General features: G+C 37.6%; 1 protein-coding gene across 1 annotated transcript; it reads right to left on the bottom strand.

The window, feature by feature from the left end:
• Positions 1–21,442: 21,442 nt before the first annotated feature.
• On the bottom strand, positions 21,443–23,176 carry LOC124387887 (hatching enzyme 1.2-like). Its single transcript, XM_046852505.1, has 4 exons — positions 22,653–23,176; positions 22,294–22,434; positions 22,088–22,205; positions 21,443–21,949 (listed from the first exon to the last, which is right to left on the bottom strand). The coding sequence occupies exons 1-4, from the start codon at positions 22,768–22,770 to the stop codon at positions 21,562–21,564; spliced, it is 765 nt and encodes a 254-aa protein (XP_046708461.1). The 5' UTR covers positions 22,771–23,176; the 3' UTR covers positions 21,443–21,561.
• Positions 23,177–23,423: the final 247 nt, after the last annotated feature.

Genomic DNA, 23,423 nt, shown 5'->3' with positions numbered 1-23,423 from the left:
ACACACACACACACACACACACACACACACACACACACACACACACACACACACACACACACACACACACACACACACACACACACACACACACACACACACACACACACACACACACACACACACACACACACACACACACACACACACACACACACACACACACACACACACACACACACACACACACACACACACACACACACACACACACACACACACACACACACACACACACACACACACACACACACACACACACACACACACACACACACACACACACACACACACACACACACACACACACACACACACACACACACACACACACACACACACACACACACACACACACACACACACACACACACACACACACACACACACACACACACACACACACACACACACACACACACACACACACACACACACACACACACACACACACACACACACACACACACACACACACACACACACACACACACACACACACACACACACACACACACACACACACACACACACACACACACACACACACACACACACACACACACACACACACACACACACACACACACACACACACACACACACACACACACACACACACACACACACACACACACACACACACACACACACACACACACACACACACAAAATGTCTGTGGACGTTCAGCTGTCTCTGTTCCAAATCTCTTGTATCTCCTCTTTTATCCTTTAAGGCACAAACTGCACACTGCAGTACAGCACTCATTAATGAAATTAAACACAGGTGTATGTGATCCTCACCACTCAATTCCTCTTCCTCCACTAAGTATATTGAAGGAAGTTCTGACAAATATTTTGAGAAGTTTAAATACCCTTTTTAAGGATTTTCTCTCGTGTTTATAAAAAGAATATATTGTTGGTACATGAATTAATTCTTTATTAAATCACTCTACACGGGTTATTTCTGTGCATTCAGGTACACCCTGAATGAGATATCAGTCCCCATGCACAAACCCTTCCACACACTCATTCACACATTTATCCCAGCAAATTTCTTATAGTCATGTTTTTTAGAAACCCACACAGACACGGGGTGAAAACACACTTTCACAAACTTACAATAACTTCAGCACACACACCTCCGTTAACCTGCTGAAGTGCACCTGATCCTCAAATCCCTCTTTTTCATGAAAACATCCCTGAGAGCTGCCTATCATGTAATGCTGACTGAGAAATCAGAGCTAGAATTGTGTTCAGGGCTGAAGTGTGATTTATTTTTACTGTGAATGTCACACTTTCATCACATTGTTGCATTTGTGGTGAGTTGGAGAAATTATTATCAATATTAGACTGTTTTTTTTTTTTTTTTTGTGGCTCCTAGTAGATGGATTCCTGACTTTAAATTGCTTCTAGGTTTGAAAATGTTAGCAATGTGTGTATGACCTGTATGTGGGAGTAAATATGTATTAGTGTGTTAAGGTTTTTCTCCTTGGTGAACACTAGATGGCGCAGTCACTCATCTTATTGTGGGAAAAGTACTAGAGCTCCACACAACCCTGCTCACATTCTCTGATGATGAATCCTCATTTTCACAATAAAACCTCTGTGATATAAACTACAGCTGTTCTTCTATCATACACACTGCACTAATATTATCCTCACTCCTGCCCTGATTATTCTTAGTAGCTCAACTCATTTATAGAGACACCATTCTGATAAAACTACACAACTGTCCACTTCACACTAAACTGTCATAAGAATAAATACTCATTAATACTCAAAGTGTCAAACACTGAACTCATCTGTAACAAACACTGCATATAGTGTCTCTTCTCTTCTCTTCTCTTCTCTTCTCTTCTCTTCTCTTCTCTTCTCTTCTCTTCTCAGTAATATAGAAACACTACTACAAGATTGTGATTAGCTGCATTTTTCAGTAACATGTTTAAGTTTTTATATAGTACATTTAATGTCAGTATAGTCATAATTACATGAATGCTAGTTTGTGTTTGCTCAAATGCTTCCCCATGTGATGCTGAATGTAAAGCCAGAATAACAATAGTATTGGTGACTCTCTGTCATGTGATGCTGTGGGGTGGAGCTTCATAAAGCTTTACGATGTTCACATATTAGATACAGAAAGACCTCAAAATATTTTCATTCAGCTAAAACTATTCATCATGTTCACTGGTATATTCATGTGTCTGTGTCTTTCACTAGGTAAGTTTTTTAAATTATTATTATTATTATTGTATACATATTACAAGTTAAAGTGAAGTGTAATTAGTCTCTGTAGTGACAAGAACAGTCAAAATGTGGGTTTGACGTAATTCTGACTTATGTAAAAGTTATAACATTATGTTCTCTTCTCTATGACAGGTGACTCCATGGCAGACTCAATAAAGCCACTTTTCACTCATAAAGCTGTAGATGAAGGTGATGATGTTACTCTGTCCTGCAAATACGAAATAAGTGATACAAACACATACCTGCACTGGTACAGACAACATCCAAAATCTAAACCTGTGTTCCTTCTTTATATTCATCAATCTACTAAATTTAAAAGTGACATTCCACCACGTCTGGACGTTGACATTGATAAAAATAATAAAAGAGTGGATCTGATCATCTCCTCTGCTGCTGTATCAGACTCTGCTCTATACTACTGTGCTCTGGCGCCCACAGTGACAGGAAATCCAGCTGCACTGTACAAAAACCCATTTTGATGTTTGAATAGCAGAGCCGCTGATGATCTTGAGTCATTTACCAGCCATCCTGGGGGACATTCGTCTGTTTCTCTTTTGATTTATAAAAAAACTAAATGTATATTTTTGATTAATATTGGGTTTTTAATTTATATTAGATGTGTTTTTATATAAGAAAGTTAAATATAATGTTTAAGAGTTTTGTTTTTCACTGTTCTTCTGTTATTCATATTCCTGGTGCACTTCTTCTTCTACATAACTTCATATTCTGACTAAACTATCCAGACATTCCACTCTAGAATCATCTCATCTAGACTTATTGTATTAATGTTTTTTTGCTACACAAACCCAGCCTCTTTAAACATCATCTCCTCACAAGCATGAACAAAGATAAACTTACCTCTCCTTCACCAGTCATATGCACACTGCTGCATTCTCTATTGTTTTTGAGGAAAGAGGGGCACTTCTACTCCACCTTCTGCAGCAACAGCATGGTTCCTTATTTGAAGAGATCAGTGGTAAAGAGCATCTGATCCTTAACTCCCACTTTCCATGAAAACAACCCTAAGAACAGTCTATCAATAAATGCTGACTGAGAAATCAGAATTGTGTACAGTTCTTTCACTGTGAATGTCACACTTTCATTACAGGCTTTTCTCCCTGGTGAACACAAGAGGGCACAGTCACTTATCTTATTGTGGGAAAAGTACTAGAGCTCCACACAACCCTGCTCACATTCTCTGATGATGAATCCTCATTTTCACAATAAAACCTCTGTGATATAAACTACAGCTGTTCTTCTATCATACACACCATATTTAACTTACCCTAACTCCAGTTCTATTTATGTAATTTTATATACAGTAGCTTTCCTCTTATGTTCTCCAACGCCACCTGTACATAAGTTCAGGTTGAGACACACTGAGTGTGTATGGAGGAGAAAACCTGTAAAAACTATAAATAAGTAAATGTCTACTAACAACACTGAAGGTTAAGATTGTCAATTTCTTACAGATAACCACATAGAAGAAATATTTAATTTTATTTTAATGGTAATGTTAAATGCCTATACTTTGGTTTTTAATAAATATCAGAAAATTCAGCAAAACATGCAAAATAAACGATTTATCTTTGATTTAATTCCTACTTTTCCTTTGTAACTTCACATAACATTCACATTCAGAATGACTACACCTCAGTAAAAGTGGGCGGAGCTCGATGTGGTGAGATACAGTTTAGAAAGTTTCACAGAGATTCTGACATTTATATCTACTGCAAGACACAACCATCATGTTCCTCTTCTTTCTTTTCATAGTTGTTCAAATCATTGGTAAGTCTTTTTTATTCTACACAAACTTTATGTGGATGCTGGAGATTTGTACTGAAACATAAACATGATGATTCAGTTGGTAAAATAAATGTAAAATAAATATTTGTTGTTGTAATGTGTTTACAGCAGAAACTGTTGGCAGCAGCATTACACCAGAACAAACCATCATATCTTCACCCGAAGGCAGTAACACCACACTGACCTGCACATATGATGCACAGTCTTCTAGATATCTCCACTGGTATCGACAAAAACCTCAATCAGGACCAGAGTTTCTGCTGCTGGTTATTATATCTTCAAATGCTGTCACTAAAGCTAAACACCTTGACCTGAGAATATCCATCAGACTTCGTAAACAGGATAATAAAGTAGATCTGGAGATCTTTCCTGCTGCAGTATCAGACTCTGCACTGTACTACTGCGCCATGGAGCCCACAGTGACACAAAACTCATACACACTGTACAAAAAGTGAAGCTTGATTTATTTTCTCCATCAGAAGGGGGAGCTGTTCATCTGTTTCATTTCAATACAGGTTACTTTCTTAGTTCAAAACTTTTATGTTTAATTGCTCAAAATATCAACAATTATCTTCTTACCTGTGTTGGGTGATGGTATTGTTTGACAAAACAATTAAGAAACTAACAGAAAATTAATCTTTAATAAGAAATAATAGTTTCTGCTGAGGTTTGTTGATAATTTTCCTGATGAAAGATGTAATATTTAAAATAGCACTTGATCCTGCACACTGGTGTTAGTAAGTCAGGTTCTTAGGCAGCAATCTGTTCCTACTGTTTATTGTTTCTCAGTGCTCTTGCTGTCATTTGGAGTCAGAATACAGCTAAGAACTGACAGCACAAGATGGTAATGGAATACTTTTAATGTCTTGAAAGTAAAATGTTACTCAGATTTACATTTCAAACACTCTATGAAGGACTATATGAACCTTCCACCACTTTCCTAAAATATCATGAATGTCATGTTTGGAAAAGTCAAGCTTAATTATTTTTATGATTCAAAAATTCTATAACAATGATTAAAGAAGCAATCAGTCATGATATGTGATTAGGAATAGTTGTGTGTTGTATTCGGAGACTCAGTTCACTGTCACTGATACTGTAAAGTGATGATCTGTACAGTGTTACACTACAACAGCAGCACTTCCTGGGTGTGGTCTTCTAGAGACGTGTTCCCTCATGTGTAAAGTTCAGCACATACAGCACTATTATACAGAATCCTCACAGAGCTGTGTTCAGAAATGACTCAACTCTACACCTTACTGTACATAGTGAGATACACACCACTGATTCTCACTGTAGTTACAGGTACTTCATATTCACCATTTAATTCATTGTATTAACTAACACAATATTTTATACATTTATTTATAAGTTATGTTTTGGAAATATTTACAAAAAAATATTAAATGTCTATTTCTATGTCTTTATTTATTTATATGTTGTTCTTACAGCAGGCAGTTTTGCAGATAAAATTGGACCGACAGATGAAGATGCCAATGTTGTGAGGAAAGAAACAGACACTGTTACTCTAAAATGTTCATATGAGACAAACAGTGATCGTATTCGGCTTTACTGGTACAGACAATATCCTCACAGCGCACCAACATTTTTACTGCTTAAAGGTGCAAAGTCATATAGAGCTGATGACTACAATCCCAGTGGATCTCGATTCAGGGCAGAAACAACCTCAGATGCTACTGAACTTATTATTAAAGACCTACAGATCTCAGATTCTGCTCTCTATCACTGCGCTCTAAGAGTTGTAGCAGCACAGTAATACAGAGTCACTGAACGACTGTACAAAAACCTAACGTTTGTAAAAACCACAGAAGATGACAGATATTTCCTTTACCACCTTGTTATCAGTTAACCACAGACACATAGAAACAAATGTGGTAACATTCACAACTGAAATTAAAATAAAATAAAAGTAAACAGGTGAACATTCAACACAGTAAATTCACAATTCAATTTTTTTGATGTTGCAGAACATATTTAAAAATATATATATATATATATATATATATATATATATATATATATATATATATATATATATATATATATATATATATCATATCCATTGGGTGAAGTGTTACTGGTGCATAATATGTGGAAATGTAATCATTTGACTTTCTTTACTTCATTCATTCATTCATTCATTAATATGATAATTATCCAGTAAATTCAACTGCATGTTGCATGTTAAGAGAAAACTCTTTGATGAACAGATGTGAGTTTTATTCATACAAATACAAAGAAAAATGTCACTGGAATTTCCTTTTTGTTTCATGACAATTTCTGCTTGTTCCTGACCAGGAAGATGTATGATTGAATGTAAGTATGTATACTGTATATAAATAATTGTATTTTCACAGCAGGTATTTCTGCAGATAAAATTGGGCCAGCAGTTAAAGATGTTGACATCATCATGAAAGAAACAGAAACTGTTACTCTGAAATGTTCATATGAGACAAAGAGTGATTACATTGATCTTTACTGGTACAAACAATATCCTAACAGCACACCACAGTTTTTACTGTATAAAGGTGCAAGATCAAGATCTAGTAAGGAGACCACTCCTGATGATCATCGATTGGAGTCAGAAACATCCAGAGACTCTACTAAACTTATTATCAGAGGTCTAAAGCTCACAGATTCTGCTCTCTATCACTGTGCTCTTCAAGTTGTAACAGCTGCACAGTAATACAAAGTCATTGAAAGCCTTTACAAAAACCTAAGACTGGAATATAGGAAGCTTCTAAAACCACAGCAGATTAAAGTGTTCGTTTTACCAAGTTCTCAGTTAACCACAGACACAAACAACATTTGGTGTAACAGATGCAACTGGGGGAAAGATAAAATAATAATGAGGGATTAACTTATATTTTCATCACAGTAGTTCACAAATAAATCTACATTGTAAGATGTTCCAAAATATATTTTATGACATTTTCAGATCTTTTGTGTCAGGAGTACCTGCTCTGCACTGTGTTGAAATACATTCATGAATATATATCATTTTTCCCCATAACCCACTATCATCAATTTTAATCTGTTCATTCATTCATTTGTTCATGTGTTTATACATGTACCTGTATATACTGTATGTACATTAGAACATCAGGTTAAAGCTGTTACTGAAGATAAAGGGATGAATGTATATGGACAATTATAGACGTGGGACTCTGATAAAATTATTAGTGAAATAAATAAATGATGAATGAATGTACAGATGTTGGCTGCAGCTGCAGGACACTAAGCATTTGTTTATATTGTTTATAAGGTAAAGGGGGTTGTATGTGATTAAACAGATTGGTGCAGAGAAATGGGATGTTTTGGAACTAGGAGTTGGCGACCTTCAGCAATTGTATGGAACCAGTACGAGCCTGTTTGGAACCCCATTGCCATTAGTTATTATGGATCAGTGGAGTGGTGCACAATGAACGTTAGCTGTGAAAGCCTTTGATAAGAATGGTGATAGTGTGAGTGCTGTGCAAAGGGAACTTTGGTGTCCATTAGCAGTTACTATGATTGTGTCCTGTATGCTCATGCGATTATAACATGGGTGCATAATTTAAAAAAACAACAACAAAGTGATGATGCGTGTTGTCAAATGTCGCAGTGAGGCCTCCTTTATGATGCCAGCTCCAACAGAATAAATATTCTCTGGTGTGTGGGTCATTCGACACCACCAGGGAACTAGTTTTTAAGCTGAACCTGTTTCTTTAAAATGATCAGACATCCTACCTGGATTTGCGCCACACTCCATCACAATTCTTATAAAAGGTTTTACAGTGAACGCTCATTGTGCACAACTCCACCACTTCATTATAACTAAAGGCAAAGGGTGCTAACCAAAGTCCCACTGGTTCCAAGCAATTGTCAACACCCCAGGTTCTCCAAAATGTCGCGTTCCCTGCACTAGTATCAGAGTGATTCTGCACTCTTGTGGTAGGATACACAGTAAGAGAGTCAGTGAAACACATCCCAGAGAAAGAGATCCCAGACTTCATGCATTTATGATTGCATAGGATTTGGATTCTTACTGCATATTAAATGTTGCAATTTAATTTATAATAATTGTAGATTCACCACACCTGTATGTAAAGTATAATAGTGTGTTACAGTCTTTCTCCTGGGGAAACACAAGATGGCGCTGTCATTTATCTTATTGTGGGCCAAATACTAGAACAACATACAACTCTGTTCAGATCCTCCAGAGATGCTGCTGTCTTTAATCATGAATTGCTTTATATTGTCTGTAATATTGTTTGTTTTGTTGTCAGAAAGAAAGTGCATTTTTATTATTATTTTTTTAATTTGCAGTTTCAATTTTAAATGGTAAAATATTTTTCCCTTCTGGGGGACAGAACCAGTGCTTCCTGGTGACAATGAAACATTATCAGCAGTGTGAGCTGCAGGAAGGTGGAGCTCCACAGGCTCCTACACTAAACTGCACTCATTCCCTCTTTATCTTTCAGCAGCTTCCATCTCCATCATGCTGCTCTTTCTATTGTTACTACTGATGCTTTTTCTAGGTATGTTCATCTCAGTATTAGTTCTAATATGTTTTCATATTTCATTCCTCATTTTTATTTACTTTCTCTTTTTTTCCCTCAGGCAGCACATCAATGCAAAAGCGTCTTATAGCAGAAAAGCATGTTTCAGAAGGTGATGATGTCATTCTGCCCTGCAATTTAACTACTACTACAGGTGATAATGTACAGTGGTATCGACAGTATCCTGAATCCAGACCAGTGTTCCTCAACTCCATCTATATATCTGCTGCTGAAAAACAACCTGGAAACGCTGATAAAAAACCTGAAGATCTGAAGATTTCCTCTGCTGCAGTATCAGACTCTGCAGTGTACTACTGCGCCCTGACGCCCACAGTGACAGGAAACTTAGCAACACTGTACAAAAACCTCATTCCAGGCAAAGGAAGTGCTTAAAGCGTGCTCTAAACTCAAACACTGCATCTCTGTATTGGAAAAGATAACACTTTCATTTGTCATCAATACATGTACATTAATTTAAAAATTAAATTGGCTGGAAACTGATGTGTAAAAGGTAGAACAATAGTGTGTCTATGCACCTTTGGTGTTTGGAACCCTATTATAGATCAAGGACCCTGCTTTCATCCCCCAATGATACAGACTTCTTTGGGTTATGAATACTAAATAGTTTGCACAAATCTAATATATATCTGACTCCAGCATGTACAAGCACTGAATAAATGGACTTTTATTCACCTACTGCTTTCACTTTGTGTTCAAGTTCCCTGTGAGGCTGAATATAAAGCCAGAATGCTTCAGTACAAATCAACAATCTGTCAGTAACAGTGTGACTGTGGGGTGTCATGTGATGCTGTGGGGTGGAGCTTCATGAACCTTTATGATGTTAGCATGAAGTACAGAAAGAATATTTTCATTCAGCTAAGAGCATTCATTCATCATGATTACTGTTATATTAATGTTTCTGTGGCTTTCACTAGGTGAGTTACACACTGACTTTTTCTTATTTCAGAAATATTCATAGTGATCCATTAGTGTGTGTTGATAAAAGAATTTGAGTCAAACACATCATTTTAAATAAATGTGTAAACTTTAAATGTATTATATTCTCTTCTCTATGACAGGTGACTCCATGGCAAATTCAATAAAGCCACAATTTACTTATGAAGTTGTAGATGAAGGGCATAAAGTCACTCTGTCGTGCAGCTATGAAATACTCACTGGTACAACTGGAAACTACCTGCACTGGTACAGACAATATCCAAAATCTGAACCAAAGTTCCTTCTTTATATTTCTCAAAGAGGAGATTTAAGTCTAAACAATCCCCCAAGAATGACTGCTAAAGTTGATGATGGTGATAAAAAACACGTGTTCAGTGTGAGAAAGTTTAAGGGAAAATGTGACTAATTTCTTAAAGGTGTGTTGGTTTAAAACATTCAGTTCAGTTCAACTTTATTTGTATATCAGTTGTAACAATAAACAGCTTTACAGAAATAAATGCATTATGAAAATATATTTTTCATTTATAGATCATTAGTTTATACCTAATGTTCATACCGGATTGGTCGAGGCCCTTTTTAGAGAGAGAGTGAGAGTAGGGAGCAGGTGGAGAAGAGCCTGGAGAGCTGGACATATGCGCTGGAGAGAAGGGGAATGAAAGTCAGTAGGAATAAGACAGAGTACATGTGTGTGAATGAGAGGGAGGGCAGTGGAGTGGTGCGGTTGCAGGGGAGGAGGTGAAGAAGCTGGAGGAGTTCAGGTACCTGGGGTCAACAGTGCAAAGTAATAGAGAGTGTGTTAGAGAAGTCAAGAAAAGAGTGCAGGCAGGGTGGAGTGTGTGGAGAAAAGTGGCAGAAGTGATTTGGGATGGAAGAGTATCAGCGAAAGTGAAAGGAGAAGTTTATAGGACTGTGGTGAGACCTGAGATGTTGTATGGTTTAGAGACAGTGGCATTGAGTAAAAGACAGGAGGTGGAGCTGGAGGTAGCAGAGCTGAAGATGTTAAGGTTTTCGTTGGGAGTGATGACAATGGACAGGATTAGAAATGAGTTTATTAGAGGGACAGCATGTGTAGGATGTTTTTATAGATAAGGTGAGGGAGGTGAGATTGAGATGGTTTGGACATGTGCAGAGGAGGGAGATGGGTTATATTGGTAGGAGAATGCTGAGGATGGAGCCACCAGCAAGGAGGAAAAGAGTAAGGCCAAGGAGGAGGTTTATGGATGTTGTGAGGGAAGACATGCAGTACTTGGTTTAAAAGAGGCAGATGTAGAGGACAGATGTAGAGGACCTAACAATAGAGATGGATGATCCACTGTGGCCACCACTGATAAGAGAAGCTGAAAGAAGAAGAAGATTAGTTTATCCCTAATGAACGAGCTAGTGGCTCAAGGAACCTTAAGAGGAAACTGATGTGTAAAAGGTAGAACAATAGTGTGTCTATGCACCTTTGGTGTTTGGAACCCTATTATAGATCAAGGACCCTGCTTTCATCCCCCAATGATACAGACTTCTTTGGGTTATGAATACTAAATAGTTTGCACAAATCTAATATATATCTGACTCCAGCATGTACAAGCACTGAATAAATGGACTTTTATTCACCTACTGCTTTCACTTTGTGTTCAAGTTCCCTGTGAGGCTGAATATAAAGCCAGAATGCTTCAGTACAAATCAACAATCTGTCAGTAACAGTGTGACTGTGGGGTGTCATGTGATGCTGTGGGGTGGAGCTTCATGAACCTTTATGATGTTAGCATGAAGTACAGAAAGAATATTTTCATTCAGCTAAGAGCATTCATTCATCATGATTACTGTTATATTAATGTTTCTGTGGCTTTCACTAGGTGAGTTACACACTGACTTTTTCTTATTTCAGAAATATTCATAGTGATCCATTAGTGTGTGTTGATAAAAGAATTTGAGTCAAACACATCATTTTAAATAAATGTGTAAACTTTAAATGTATTATATTCTCTTCTCTATGACAGGTGACTCCATGGCAAATTCAATAAAGCCACAATTTACTTATGAAGTTGTAGATGAAGGGCATAAAGTCACTCTGTCGTGCAGCTATGAAATACTCACTGGTACAACTGGAAACTACCTGCACTGGTACAGACAATATCCAAAATCTGAACCAAAGTTCCTTCTTTATATTTCTCAAAGAGGAGATTTAAGTCTAAACAATCCCCCAAGAATGACTGCTAAAGTTGATGATGGTGATAAAAAACACGTGTTCAGTGTGAGAAAGTTTAAGGGAAAATGTGACTAATTTCTTAAAGGTGTGTTGGTTTAAAACATTCAGTTCAGTTCAACTTTATTTGTATATCAGTTGTAACAATAAACAGCTTTACAGAAATAAATGCATTATGAAAATATATTTTTCATTTATAGATCATTAGTTTATACCTAATGTTCATACCGGATTGGTCGAGGCCCTTTTTAGAGAGAGAGTGAGAGTAGGGAGCAGGTGGAGAAGAGCCTGGAGAGCTGGACGTATGCGCTGGAGAGAAGGGGAATGAAAGTCAGTAGGAATAAGACAGAGTACATGTGTGTGAATGAGAGGGAGGGCAGTGGAGTGGTGCGGTTGCAGGGGAGGAGGTGAAGAAGCTGGAGGAGTTCAGGTACCTGGGGTCAACAGTGCAAAGTAATAGAGAGTGTGTTAGAGAAGTCAAGAAAAGAGTGCAGGCAGGGTGGAGTGTGTGGAGAAAAGTGGCAGAAGTGATTTGGGATGGAAGAGTATCAGCGAAAGTGAAAGGAGAAGTTTATAGGACTGTGGTGAGACCTGAGATGTTGTATGGTTTAGAGACAGTGGCATTGAGTAAAAGACAGGAGGTGGAGCTGGAGGTAGCAGAGCTGAAGATGTTAAGGTTTTCGTTGGGAGTGATGACAATGGACAGGATTAGAAATGAGTTTATTAGAGGGACAGCATGTGTAGGATGTTTTTATAGATAAGGTGAGGGAGGTGAGATTGAGATGGTTTGGACATGTGCAGAGGAGGGAGATGGGTTATATTGGTAGGAGAATGCTGAGGATGGAGCCACCAGCAAGGAGGAAAAGAGTAAGGCCAAGGAGGAGGTTTATGGATGTTGTGAGGGAAGACATGCAGTACTTGGTTTAAAAGAGGCAGATGTAGAGGACAGATGTAGAGGACCTAACAATAGAGATGGATGATCCGCTGTGGCCACCCCTGATAAGAGAAGCTGAAAGAAGAAGAAGATTAGTTTATCCCTAATGAACGAGCTAGTGGCTCAAGGAACCTTAAGAGGAACCTGATCTGTGTGACAAAGAAAACCCATTAATTATAGTTCCAGCTTTGTTGAGGTTATCAACTTTGTAGTGATGGAGACTTGATTAAGCTCATCCAACTTTTATTACTTTTATATTTGTATAAAAAATGTTTTTATGTAGATGGTAACTCATTGAGCTCAACATAGTTTATATTGGAGACTCAGTTCACTGTCACTAATACTGTGAAGTGATGATCTGTACAGTGTTACACTACAACAGCAGCACTTCCTGGGTGTGGTCTTCTAGAGACGTGTTCCCTCATGTGTAAAGTTCAGCACATACAGCACATACAGCACTATTATACAGAATCCTCACAGAGCTGTGTTTAGAAATGACTCAACTCTACACCTTACTGTACATAGTGAGATACACACCACTGATTCTCACTGTAGTTACAAGTAATTCACTTTCACATTCAATTCCCTTTTTATTGTATTGTCTAATGTTTGCACTAATCAAATATTTTCTTCATTTCTGTGAATGTACACAAATGTCAAAAAAATACACAATTCACAAATGTGATTATTATTTATTTTTCACAGTGTGCAGTTTTGCAGATAAAATTGGGCCAGTGGACAAAAATGCCAATGTTTTTGGAAAAGAAACAGACACTGTTACTCTGAAATGTTCATATGAGTCAAGCAGCAGTAACATATGGTTTTACTGGTACAAACAATCTCCTCACAGCGCACCACAGTTTTTACTCATTGTAGGTGACACTGCCACTGACACTCGATTAGAATCAGACTCAACCGGAGACTCTACCGAACTTACTATCAGAGGTCTAAAGCTCTCTGGTTCTGCTCTCTATCACTGCGCTCTTAGAGACGTAGCACAGTAATACAGAGTCAGTGAAAGACTGTATAAAAAAAATAACAATGGTTTATATGAAGTGAATAAAACCACAGATTAAAGATACTCCTTTTACTAGTGTATCAGTCAACCACAGATAAGAACAAATGTTGTGGTATAATGCAGCTGGAAGAAACAGAAAATAAAAAGCACACTTTAAAAAAGTTCACTTCAAACACACTAAATTATTCATGATTAAAAAGTATTATATTGTATTTTGAATTAGAATAAATCTTTCCTGTCAGTTTTCTTCATGAATCTACATAATTCTTATGCATCAGTTAATCAATCACTAAAGTAATTTATTCATCATGAATGCACACACAAATGCATTTTACTTTATGGATTTTAGTTAATGCAGTGTCTTGTTGTCAGGATCATGGCCGTGAAATTACTTTACCCATCATTCCCTGAAATCACATGACTTGGTCACATGTCTTTGATCACTAACACTTGTTCCTTTTCACCCTTAATTAGCATGTACAGTATATTTAGGCTCAACTCACAGTTTGTCTCAGTATCTTACATGTTCTGACAAAAGCCTTTAATAAATTCTACAGCACTTCATAACTTTTTATATTTCTGTGCAATGGTTATGGCCGTGTTCTGAGATCTCCTAAATGTGAGGTGAGAATACACTCGGAATTGGACTTCGGTCCTCTGCAGATCACTATGCACACACTCTTTCACACACTCATTCACACTTACAGACAGTTTATAACAGCAAATTTCCTACTGCAAAAAATAATGGGAGATTCGAGGCTGCAATTGGCAGAAAGGTGCTTCAACAAAGTATTAAGCAGAGGCTATGAATACTTATGTACATGTGAATTTTTATTTTTATTAACTTTTGTTATAAATTTGCAAAGATTTCAAACAAATTTCTTTTATGTGGTCATTATGGGGTATTGTTTGTAAAATAAAAAAAAAAAAAATTAATTTAATCTATTTTGGAAGCGCTGTGAATACTTTCTGGATGCACTGTACAGTATATAGATGATTGGATTGAGCAAAAGACACAAAGAGAAGCTGTTTATTGTTAATAAATCCCAGTGTGGAGTCTGGCGGTGTGCCAGAGGCAGGAGTTGACTTTATGTAATGGCTATTTTTCAGGGTAAATAACTGAAAAGAAGAAAATAGAAACAAGGCTGTTAATATGATAGAATTTGTAGCACAAACTGAAATACAATAAAAAAAATAATAGGCACTAAAGACATCACTTGTACAAAACCCACCGTAGACTTTGGTGACCTGCTGACTGCAAGGAGTCGATTCTCAAATGACTCATTTAGATGAAGGAGCAATAGGAGTATTTACACTCTTTTTTTTTTGTCTTCTGTATTTTTAGGTGATAAAAATATCAATATAATAAATAAAAAGGGTTGCAGAATCGATTTGATCCAAATAAGTCATAAAATGAGTCTTCATGGTACAGTTTTCCACTTTTCCCACTGTTTGAATGTGAATAAAATATGGCTTTATGAGATTTGTAAATTAGTGCATTCTGTTTGTATTTACATTTTACACAGTGTCGCAAATTGTTTGGAGTCGGGGTTGTATTCTATCAAGGTCTCAAATGCTTCATTAATATCAAGCAACATGATCAATGAGGCACAGCCCTGATCAGAGACCAATACCAGTTTATTTACCACTTTAACCAGCGCCGTCTCTGTGCTTTGATGTAGTGTAAATCCTGGTAGGAAACAAAAAGATTTCTGTTGTTTAGATTTAAGAAATTAACGTACAGAGTAACCCAAACATGAAGTCCAAACATGGTCAAGTGTGGTTGAGATCAGCAAGTTATCAGACCTTTGTTGATGGTGAGAATCCTAGTTGTCATGTCTTCCCCGTCAGTTTGGGTGAGATAGAGAGCTTGCGATAAGCCAAGCAGCAGGGCTAGAATGGAGAGAGAAGCTCTGGACTCCATGATGATTCAGTGTGTAGAGATGATCTGGATGCTCCTTCACCGTTTGCTGGATGACTGCATACTGCCATACCTGATGTTTTATACACATGAACAAACATCAAAACAACATGGTGTAGATTTTTAGGAATTAAGGGAAGGCCTTAGTGTTGATTGTCTAGTGTGTGGAACTAAAGGGTGGACCCTCTGAACAAAACTTACTTTAATACAGTACTGAAGCTAAGCTGGATTCAGGAGATTGTTTAGAGATTCTGTACTAATGGATGGATTGTAGCTCTCAATGTTTGTTTATTGGTCTATGTTTCAGTGTCAATATCAAGAGAGTGACTTGTGTATGTTTAGCACGTACTGTTTACGTGGCAAAAAACTGGCACTCTGCAAACATGAATACATCTGAGTGAGACTTTTCTCTGCCTTCAGAGGAAGAGAAATTAATTTGGTCTGGGACATACTTTAAAATAAATTTTCAAGAAAAGCCAGACATCATGAGAAGAGGTCGGCCAACTTCAAAGTTAGCTATCTTATCTCAGCCCGGGAAAAGGTTTGTTCACTGCTTCCAGACCAGTGCCTATGAGCAGTACCACTGGCTTACAGCCTCTGAGGAGTGGTCCAAATTATGAGTATGCATGTCCGGTGAGTAGATTGTATTTTATTTAATTTTATAATGTTTTTGTCATGGTATTTAAAAAAAAAAAAAATAATAATAATAATAATAATAATAATCTGAGCTGCTCCAGATGATGTAGGTGGCACAGTTGCGGTTGTAGTGTAGAGGTGTGTAGCTTGCTTTAGTGAAGTGGTATTCACCATCAATATGCGAAATGCCTCTCTCTCTGTAATGGCATGCGTTGTTATATTGTGTTTTTGTGTAACACAATATAACTACCTTGGTAGATGGTTTCTATAATTGCGACGTGATAGTGGTGGTAATAAAAGGTGGATTAAGTCGGGTAAGTCACAATGATTATTCAATTCATCTGGATACTCAGAACTTATGGATACAAAATCAAACTATGTATATTCTCTATATCAAGATCAATATTAAATGACAACCAACAATTATGGAATGAGACACAATACTTCTTGCCCTTCTGGGGTACAGAACCAGTGCTTCCTGGTGACAATGATACATTATCAGCAGTGTGAGCTGCAGGAAGGTGGAGCTCCACAGGCTCCTACACTAAACTGCACTCATTCCCTCTTTATCTTTCAGCAGCTTCCATCTCCATCATGCTGCTCTTTCTACTGTTACTACTGATGCTTTTTTTTGGTATGTTCATCTCAGTATTAGTTCTAATATGTTTTCATATTTCATTCCTTCTTTTTATTTACTTTCTCTTTGTTCTCTCAGGCAGCACATCAATGCAAAAGCGTCTTATAGCAGAAAAGCATGTTTCAGAAGGTGATGATGTCATTCTGCCCTGCAATTTAACTACTACTACAGGTGATTATGTACAGTGGTATCGACAGTATCCCAAATCCCGACCAGTGTTCCTCAACTCCACCTATATATCTGCTGCTGAAAAACAACCTGGAAACGCTTATAAAAAACCTGAAGATCTGAAGATTTCCTCTGCTGCAGTATCAGACTCTGCAGTGTACTACTGCGCCCTGAAGCCCACAGTGACAGGAAACTTAGCAACACTGTACAAAAACCTCATTCCAGGCAAAGGAAGTGTTAAAGTGTGCTCTAAACTCAAACACTGCATCTCTGTATCGGCAAAAATAACACTTTAATTTGTCATCAATACATGTAGGGTATCATGAAGAATAAAAAAAATAGTAGAAGGAGCAAAAACAAACTGCCTTTTACAAAATCCAAGATGGTAGAAAACCAAATTGGGCAGAAAAATATGTTTTAGGGTGCTGTTAAAAGGTTAAAATAAAATAAATGTGTGCCTATTCACTTTTGGTACTTAGTACAACAATAATTCTACTACTATTAATGAATTATTCTAAGAAGGACAGTCAGCGATCCAGAGAGGATAATTGGTGAACCAAGTCTCAGTGATGAGTGTGGGGAGCAAACATTAGCTTGTCTGTTCTGCTCCCACAGAAGAGTTACTGCAGCACAAATTGCATGTGATGTTTATTACCTCTGAATATGAATAATCATCTGCTTACCTATGTAAGTAATATAATCAATAAAAAAAGTCTATTTTAAATCAGTAAATAGGAAAATAGGTTCTGCCGAGGTTAATGCTAATGTAAGCAACATGGCTTCCATCCTCATTATTCTGGAGCTTCTACAATAGCACATAATCCAGCATTTTATATTTTCTCCATAAAGAATTAAAAATACAGAGGCAGCTGTAGCGACAGGTGAAACAGAAGAGCAGTTTTAGTGGTTTTGTGGTATTTATTCACAGGAATGTCTCTCGGTATGTGGTAAGCTCTAGCTGGCTGAGGGGTACGAGTCTGCGTTATTGCTGCTTCTTATAAAGCGTGACAGAGAGAAGCCCCTCAATTACTTGGGAGTCAGACATTCCCCAACTCGCTGTCCTCTGAGGCTCCTTTTATACTCTCCACTCGGCTCAGGGAGGGTGAAGAGTTGCCGCTCTTCTCATTATGCTCCAGCCAGGCCTTGTTAGGTCGCTCCACCTTCCTGCCAAGTGCACTGCGACTCTCCACAACGCGGGTGCTGAACGGACAGCGACACTGTCAGTTGCGTTCGGAGCGCTTGCTTAGTGCGGGATGTTAAGTCTGTCACCACACTGATTAGAGAAGGGTGGAAAACATTATAATTATTTTTGGGTTTTGCATCAAGTGACTTCACAGGCCACAAAAAATATTCATTTGATTATGATAAAGAGTTTGTCAACAGTTTATTGTGATCACAGTTTGCTGTGACATTTCAGAATGACATATTGTGGTCACATTCAACTGTCACACAGTAGCACTGGACTAAATTCACGGTCTGAATTGTGCCTATATAAATTGTGCATCAGACCCCCATATATTAGTATCTATCCTAAATAAATAAATTTAAAAAACTATAAATTTAATGTAAACAAAAACATCAAAGCATGTGAAGGCATACAATATATACAGCACAGGCCTCCAAAATACACTGATAACTTTATGACCATCTGCCTAATATTGCTTTTCTTCCCTGCTACAAACAGTCCTGACCTGTTAAACATTAACAGCATTTTAAAAGCGCTCAAATCTTTACGCAGGCCCATTTTTTTTGCTTCAAACACATTAGCATAGGGAACAAAATGTTTACTTGCTGCCTTATATATCAAACCCACTAACAGGTGCCATGATGAAGAGATAATCAGTGTTATTCACTTCACTCCTCATAATGCAATAATGTCATTATGTTATTCCTGATCAGTATATATGTGTAAGAGTTAAAGTCAGATACAGTGTGTTGATCAGGAACAGTGGAATTCTGTGTGTTTCATTGGAGACTCAGTTCACTGTTACTGATACTGTGAAGTGATGATCTGTACAATGTTATACTAAAACAGCAGCACTTCCTGGGTGTGGCCTTCTAGAGACGTGTTCCCTCATGTGTAAATTTCAGCACATACAGCACTATTATACAGAATCCTCACAGAGCTGTGTTCAGAAATGACTCAACTCTACAACTTTCTGTACATGGTGAGATACACAACACTGATTCTCACTGTAGCTACAGGTCATTCATATTTACATGTTAATTTATTGTATTAACTACATATTTTATATATTCATTTATAAGTTGATATTTTGGGTATGTTTAAAAAAAAATTCTAATATTTATTTTTATGTCTTTATTAATTTATATTTTCTTCTTTGCAGCAGGCAGTTTTGCAGATACAATCTCAGATGCTACTGATCTTATTATTAAAGACGCACAGATTTCAGATTCTGCTCTCTATCACTGTGCTCTACAAGTAGCAGCACAGTAATACAGAGTCACTGAACAAAAACATAAATCTTCACCACCTTGTTATCAGTTAAATCCTACCTGTCTGATCATTACCATTTCGTAGACTTAAATGGAGAGCTATCCAGGTTAATGCTAGTAAATTATGGCATGCCACAAGGTTCAGTTCTAGGACCCCTGCTTTTCACAATATACATGCTTCCCTTTGGAAATATTATTAGAAGGCATGGAATTAGCTTCCATTTTTATGCTGATGATACCCAGCTATATATCTAATCAAAACCAGGCGATACAGCTCAATTAGCTTGGATAACTGAGTGTGTTAAAGAAATAAGAGATTGGATGACTTATAACTTTCTACTATTAAATTCTGATTTTGCTCATCGGCGCAAAATCCAGTACACAGAAGCTCTTGCATTTCAACCTGCATTTAGACGGATGTTCTGTAACTACTAATTCAACGGTAAAAGACCTGGTAGTTATTTTGGACAGCAACTTGTCTTTCAAAAATCATATTAACCAAGTTACAAAAACAGCCTTCTTTCACCTTAAAAATATTTCTAAGAAACATGTTGTCTATATCTGATGCAGAGAAGCTCGTCCATGTGTTCATGACCTCCAGACTGGACTATTGTAATGCATTACTAGGTGGATGTCCTGCATCAATAATAAACAAGCTTCAGTTAGTTTAGAATGCGCCAGCCAATCTTATCGTCCCTACACTGGCTACCTGTCAAGTTTCGAATTGAATACAAACTACTACTAGCTCCCATGTATCTATCCAGTCTTCTAACACGCTACAATCGGTCACGCTCCCTGAGATCTCAAAACTCTGGACTTCTAGTAGTTCCTAGAATAGCAAAGTCCACTAAAGGTGGTAGAGCATTTTCATATTTATCTACTAAACTTTGGAATAGTCTTCCTGACAGTGTTCGTGGCTCAGACACACTCTCCCAGTTTAAGTGCAGATTAAAAACGTATCTTTTTAGCAAAGCCTACACATAACACATCACATCATAACCTTGTGCTCCAGAACATCTGATCACATGCACATTATCAACTTGTGCTGGTAATATCATGAACAGCAGCTACGCTAATTTCTCTTCACTGCTTCTCTTTCTCTCTCCATCCCGAGGCATCCTGAGGTTTGGCCAGCTCCAGTCACGTCCCACCTCATAAAGATTATGCACCTTTAAAGAAGTAGATGCCGAACTCGCAAACATCCCGAACCATCTAGGGAAGTACCATTGGCAATTGGATCCCACTACATGTGTGGAGTTTTGACATTGGACCTCCTGGAGTGTTTAAAGGCTCTGGCATGGAGAAGCTGGTGTTGTATCTGTGATGATCACAGATGTTGAGCTATTTTATGAGTTGCTCAGTAGCTCCTAGTTTTATACCCATAAAGACTGTATAAGACTGTAGAAAGAACATTACTTACCACACACTCCAGTACTCATGTTAGTTCTCACTCTCCATTGTTCTGTATTGTTGAAAGATTTATGATCAAACTCTTGATGTCACCCAAATGAGGATGGGTTCCCCTTTGAGTCTGGTTCCTCTCAAGGTTTCTTCTTTTAACATCTAAGGGAGTTTTTCCTTGCCACAGTCGCCACAGCTGCTCATCAGGGATAAATGCACACCGTTTACCTTAACTCTTGATTTCGGTAAAGCTGCTTTGAGACAATGTCTGTTGTGAAAAGCGCAATAGAAATAAACTTGACTTGACTTGACTTGACTCTAAGTTCCTGTTAAACTGATACCAAATGATATTCAATAAATTCACTGAACACAAATTATATTCAGGTTCAGACATTGATGATTTGACAATAATTGTTGTAGATTTATGAGTGTAGGATACAGATTTCTGTTGTTTAGATTTAAGAAATCAAAGTAAATAGTAACCCAAACATGATTGTAGCCATTTTATTGCATCATTACATACTTGGTTACCACAGTAAGTGATGTCATCACTATGTAATGTATGTTTAACTGCAATACGATTTCAAAGTTAATTTAAATCAAGGCAAACATTCTGGACATGGTCAGCACTTGTAGAGAACATTGATCCTCTTAATGTCGATAGTGGAAAGCTCTTGTCTCTGGCCAATCTTTACAGAAGGATCAGGAATAGGGGTGATGGTGTCCAGACCATTGATGGAGAAAGCTGTGTTTCCATAGTGCATCACAGAGGAGTAGTCGTACGGCGTGTTGAGGTTGTTGGTGTTCTTCAAATCAAAATTAGACTTTGTTGTTGGGTCAATGTTTTGCCAGTTGATGGTGACATATTTATCACGGTCGCTTCGAACGTGCTCGTGGTAGAAACCGAGTGCATGGTTCAGCTCATGCTCGACGACGCCATAGTAAACACAGCCCAACCTGCTGAGAGAGACTACCTGAGAACCGCCTGTTTTGCCCACATCAGAGTAGCAGCTGAGAGGAAATAGAGCAGATGTGAAGAACTGACTATGACACTAATGTCAACATACAAGAAGAGAATTCATAAAGTATAAAGAACGTCAGTCATAAAAAGCATGTATAGGGTATGTTAAACAATTTATTGGAGCTCACCCATCATTGTTCTTGATGCTGATGTAGTCAGTTTCATTTTTTCTGGGAACAAAACGAATGCAGGTTTTGTTGTGGAAACTCGCCATGGCATTGGCAATTATAGTCGTATCAGAAGAAGCTGTGAAGAAAATGGCCAATGCATTAATAAGTACAAAGTAAATATGTGATGTACCTGAGTAATGTGAATTAAACGATATATTACTTACAGAAATCTGAGCTCAATGTGTAAGGAACCTTCACCAAGCCATTTGAAGACTTTTTCCAAAAACAGTTGTTGTAGAGGCAGACTAGAGCATTCCTGCTTCTTTTTGCGAGTATGTCTCCCTCCATCAGCAGTTCACTCGATCCTTTATACAGAAAAACAATTAGGGATAACCTGCTGATGATTTAGAATCAAATACAATTCTTGCCGATAAATCTTTGGCCACCTGAATTTCTGTCACTGATGCACACAACATTTAATCAAAAGAAATCATAAAAACATCTTAGCGCAGGTTCTGTTCCCAAATTTACATAGCAGTAATGATGCTGGTCAAGTGTGGTTGAGATCAGCAAGTTATCAGACCTTTGTTGATGGTGAGAATCCTAGTTGTCATGTCTTCCCCGTCAGTTTGGGTGAGATAGAGAGCTTGCGATAAGCCAAGCAGCAGGGCTAGAATGGAGAGAGAAGCTCTGGACTCCATGATGATTCAGTGTGTAGAGATGATCTGGATGCTCCTTCACCGTTTGCTGGATGACTGCATACTGCCATACCTGATGTTTTATACACATGGACACACAGCAAAACAACATGGTGTAGATTTTTAGGAATTAAAGGAAGGCCTTAGTGTTGATTGTCTAGTGTGTGGAACTAAAGGGTGGACCCTCTGAACAAAACTTACTTTAATACAGTACTAAAGCTGAGCTGGATTCAGGAGATTGTTTAGAGATTCTGTACTAATGGATGGATTGTAGCTCTCAATGTTTGTTTATTGGTCTATGTTTCAGTGTCAATATCAAGAGAGTGACTTGTGTATGTTTAGCACGTACTGTTTACGTCAAGATAAACAACCTGGAAATCTTACAACGTGTTTTTGGACTAATTCTCTATTCTTACAAGGAGATAAATGTAACCTCTATTGATGAGGAGGAAACACAGTTTAAATGCATCTGTTGTCTTTTACTATACAGTAGCAGGACCTGTACATTATATTTATTTAAATATCCAGTTCATTGTTCAGGTAGAGTCAGTTGGAGTTGCTGCTTTGGCTATAATGGAATCTGTAGAATTACTGGCCATATTCAGCTATTCTGTCTTGTGAACTATTCATCAGGTGAAGCTATACCCTTTTGCTTT

Source organism: Silurus meridionalis, chromosome 6 (genome assembly GCF_014805685.1).
Source record: "Silurus meridionalis isolate SWU-2019-XX chromosome 6, ASM1480568v1, whole genome shotgun sequence".
Classification (NCBI taxonomy): Eukaryota; Metazoa; Chordata; class Actinopteri; order Siluriformes; family Siluridae; genus Silurus; species Silurus meridionalis.
This window is presented reverse-complemented; position numbering and strand designations above follow the sequence as displayed.

Bases quoted from the DNA above. Each gene is read 5' to 3' on its own strand.
- LOC124387887 (XM_046852505.1), bottom strand. From the start codon at position 22,770: ATGGAGTCCAGAGCTTCTCTCTCCATTCTAGCCCTGCTGCTTGGCTTA. The intron at 22,435-22,652 runs GTCTGATAACTT...TTCTGTATAAAG, and splicing joins GATTCTCACCATCAACAAAG to GATCGAGTGAACTGCTGATG. The intron at 21,950-22,087 runs GTGAGCTCCAAT...ATTTCCTCTCAG, and splicing joins AGCATCAAGAACAATGATGG to CTGCTACTCTGATGTGGGCA.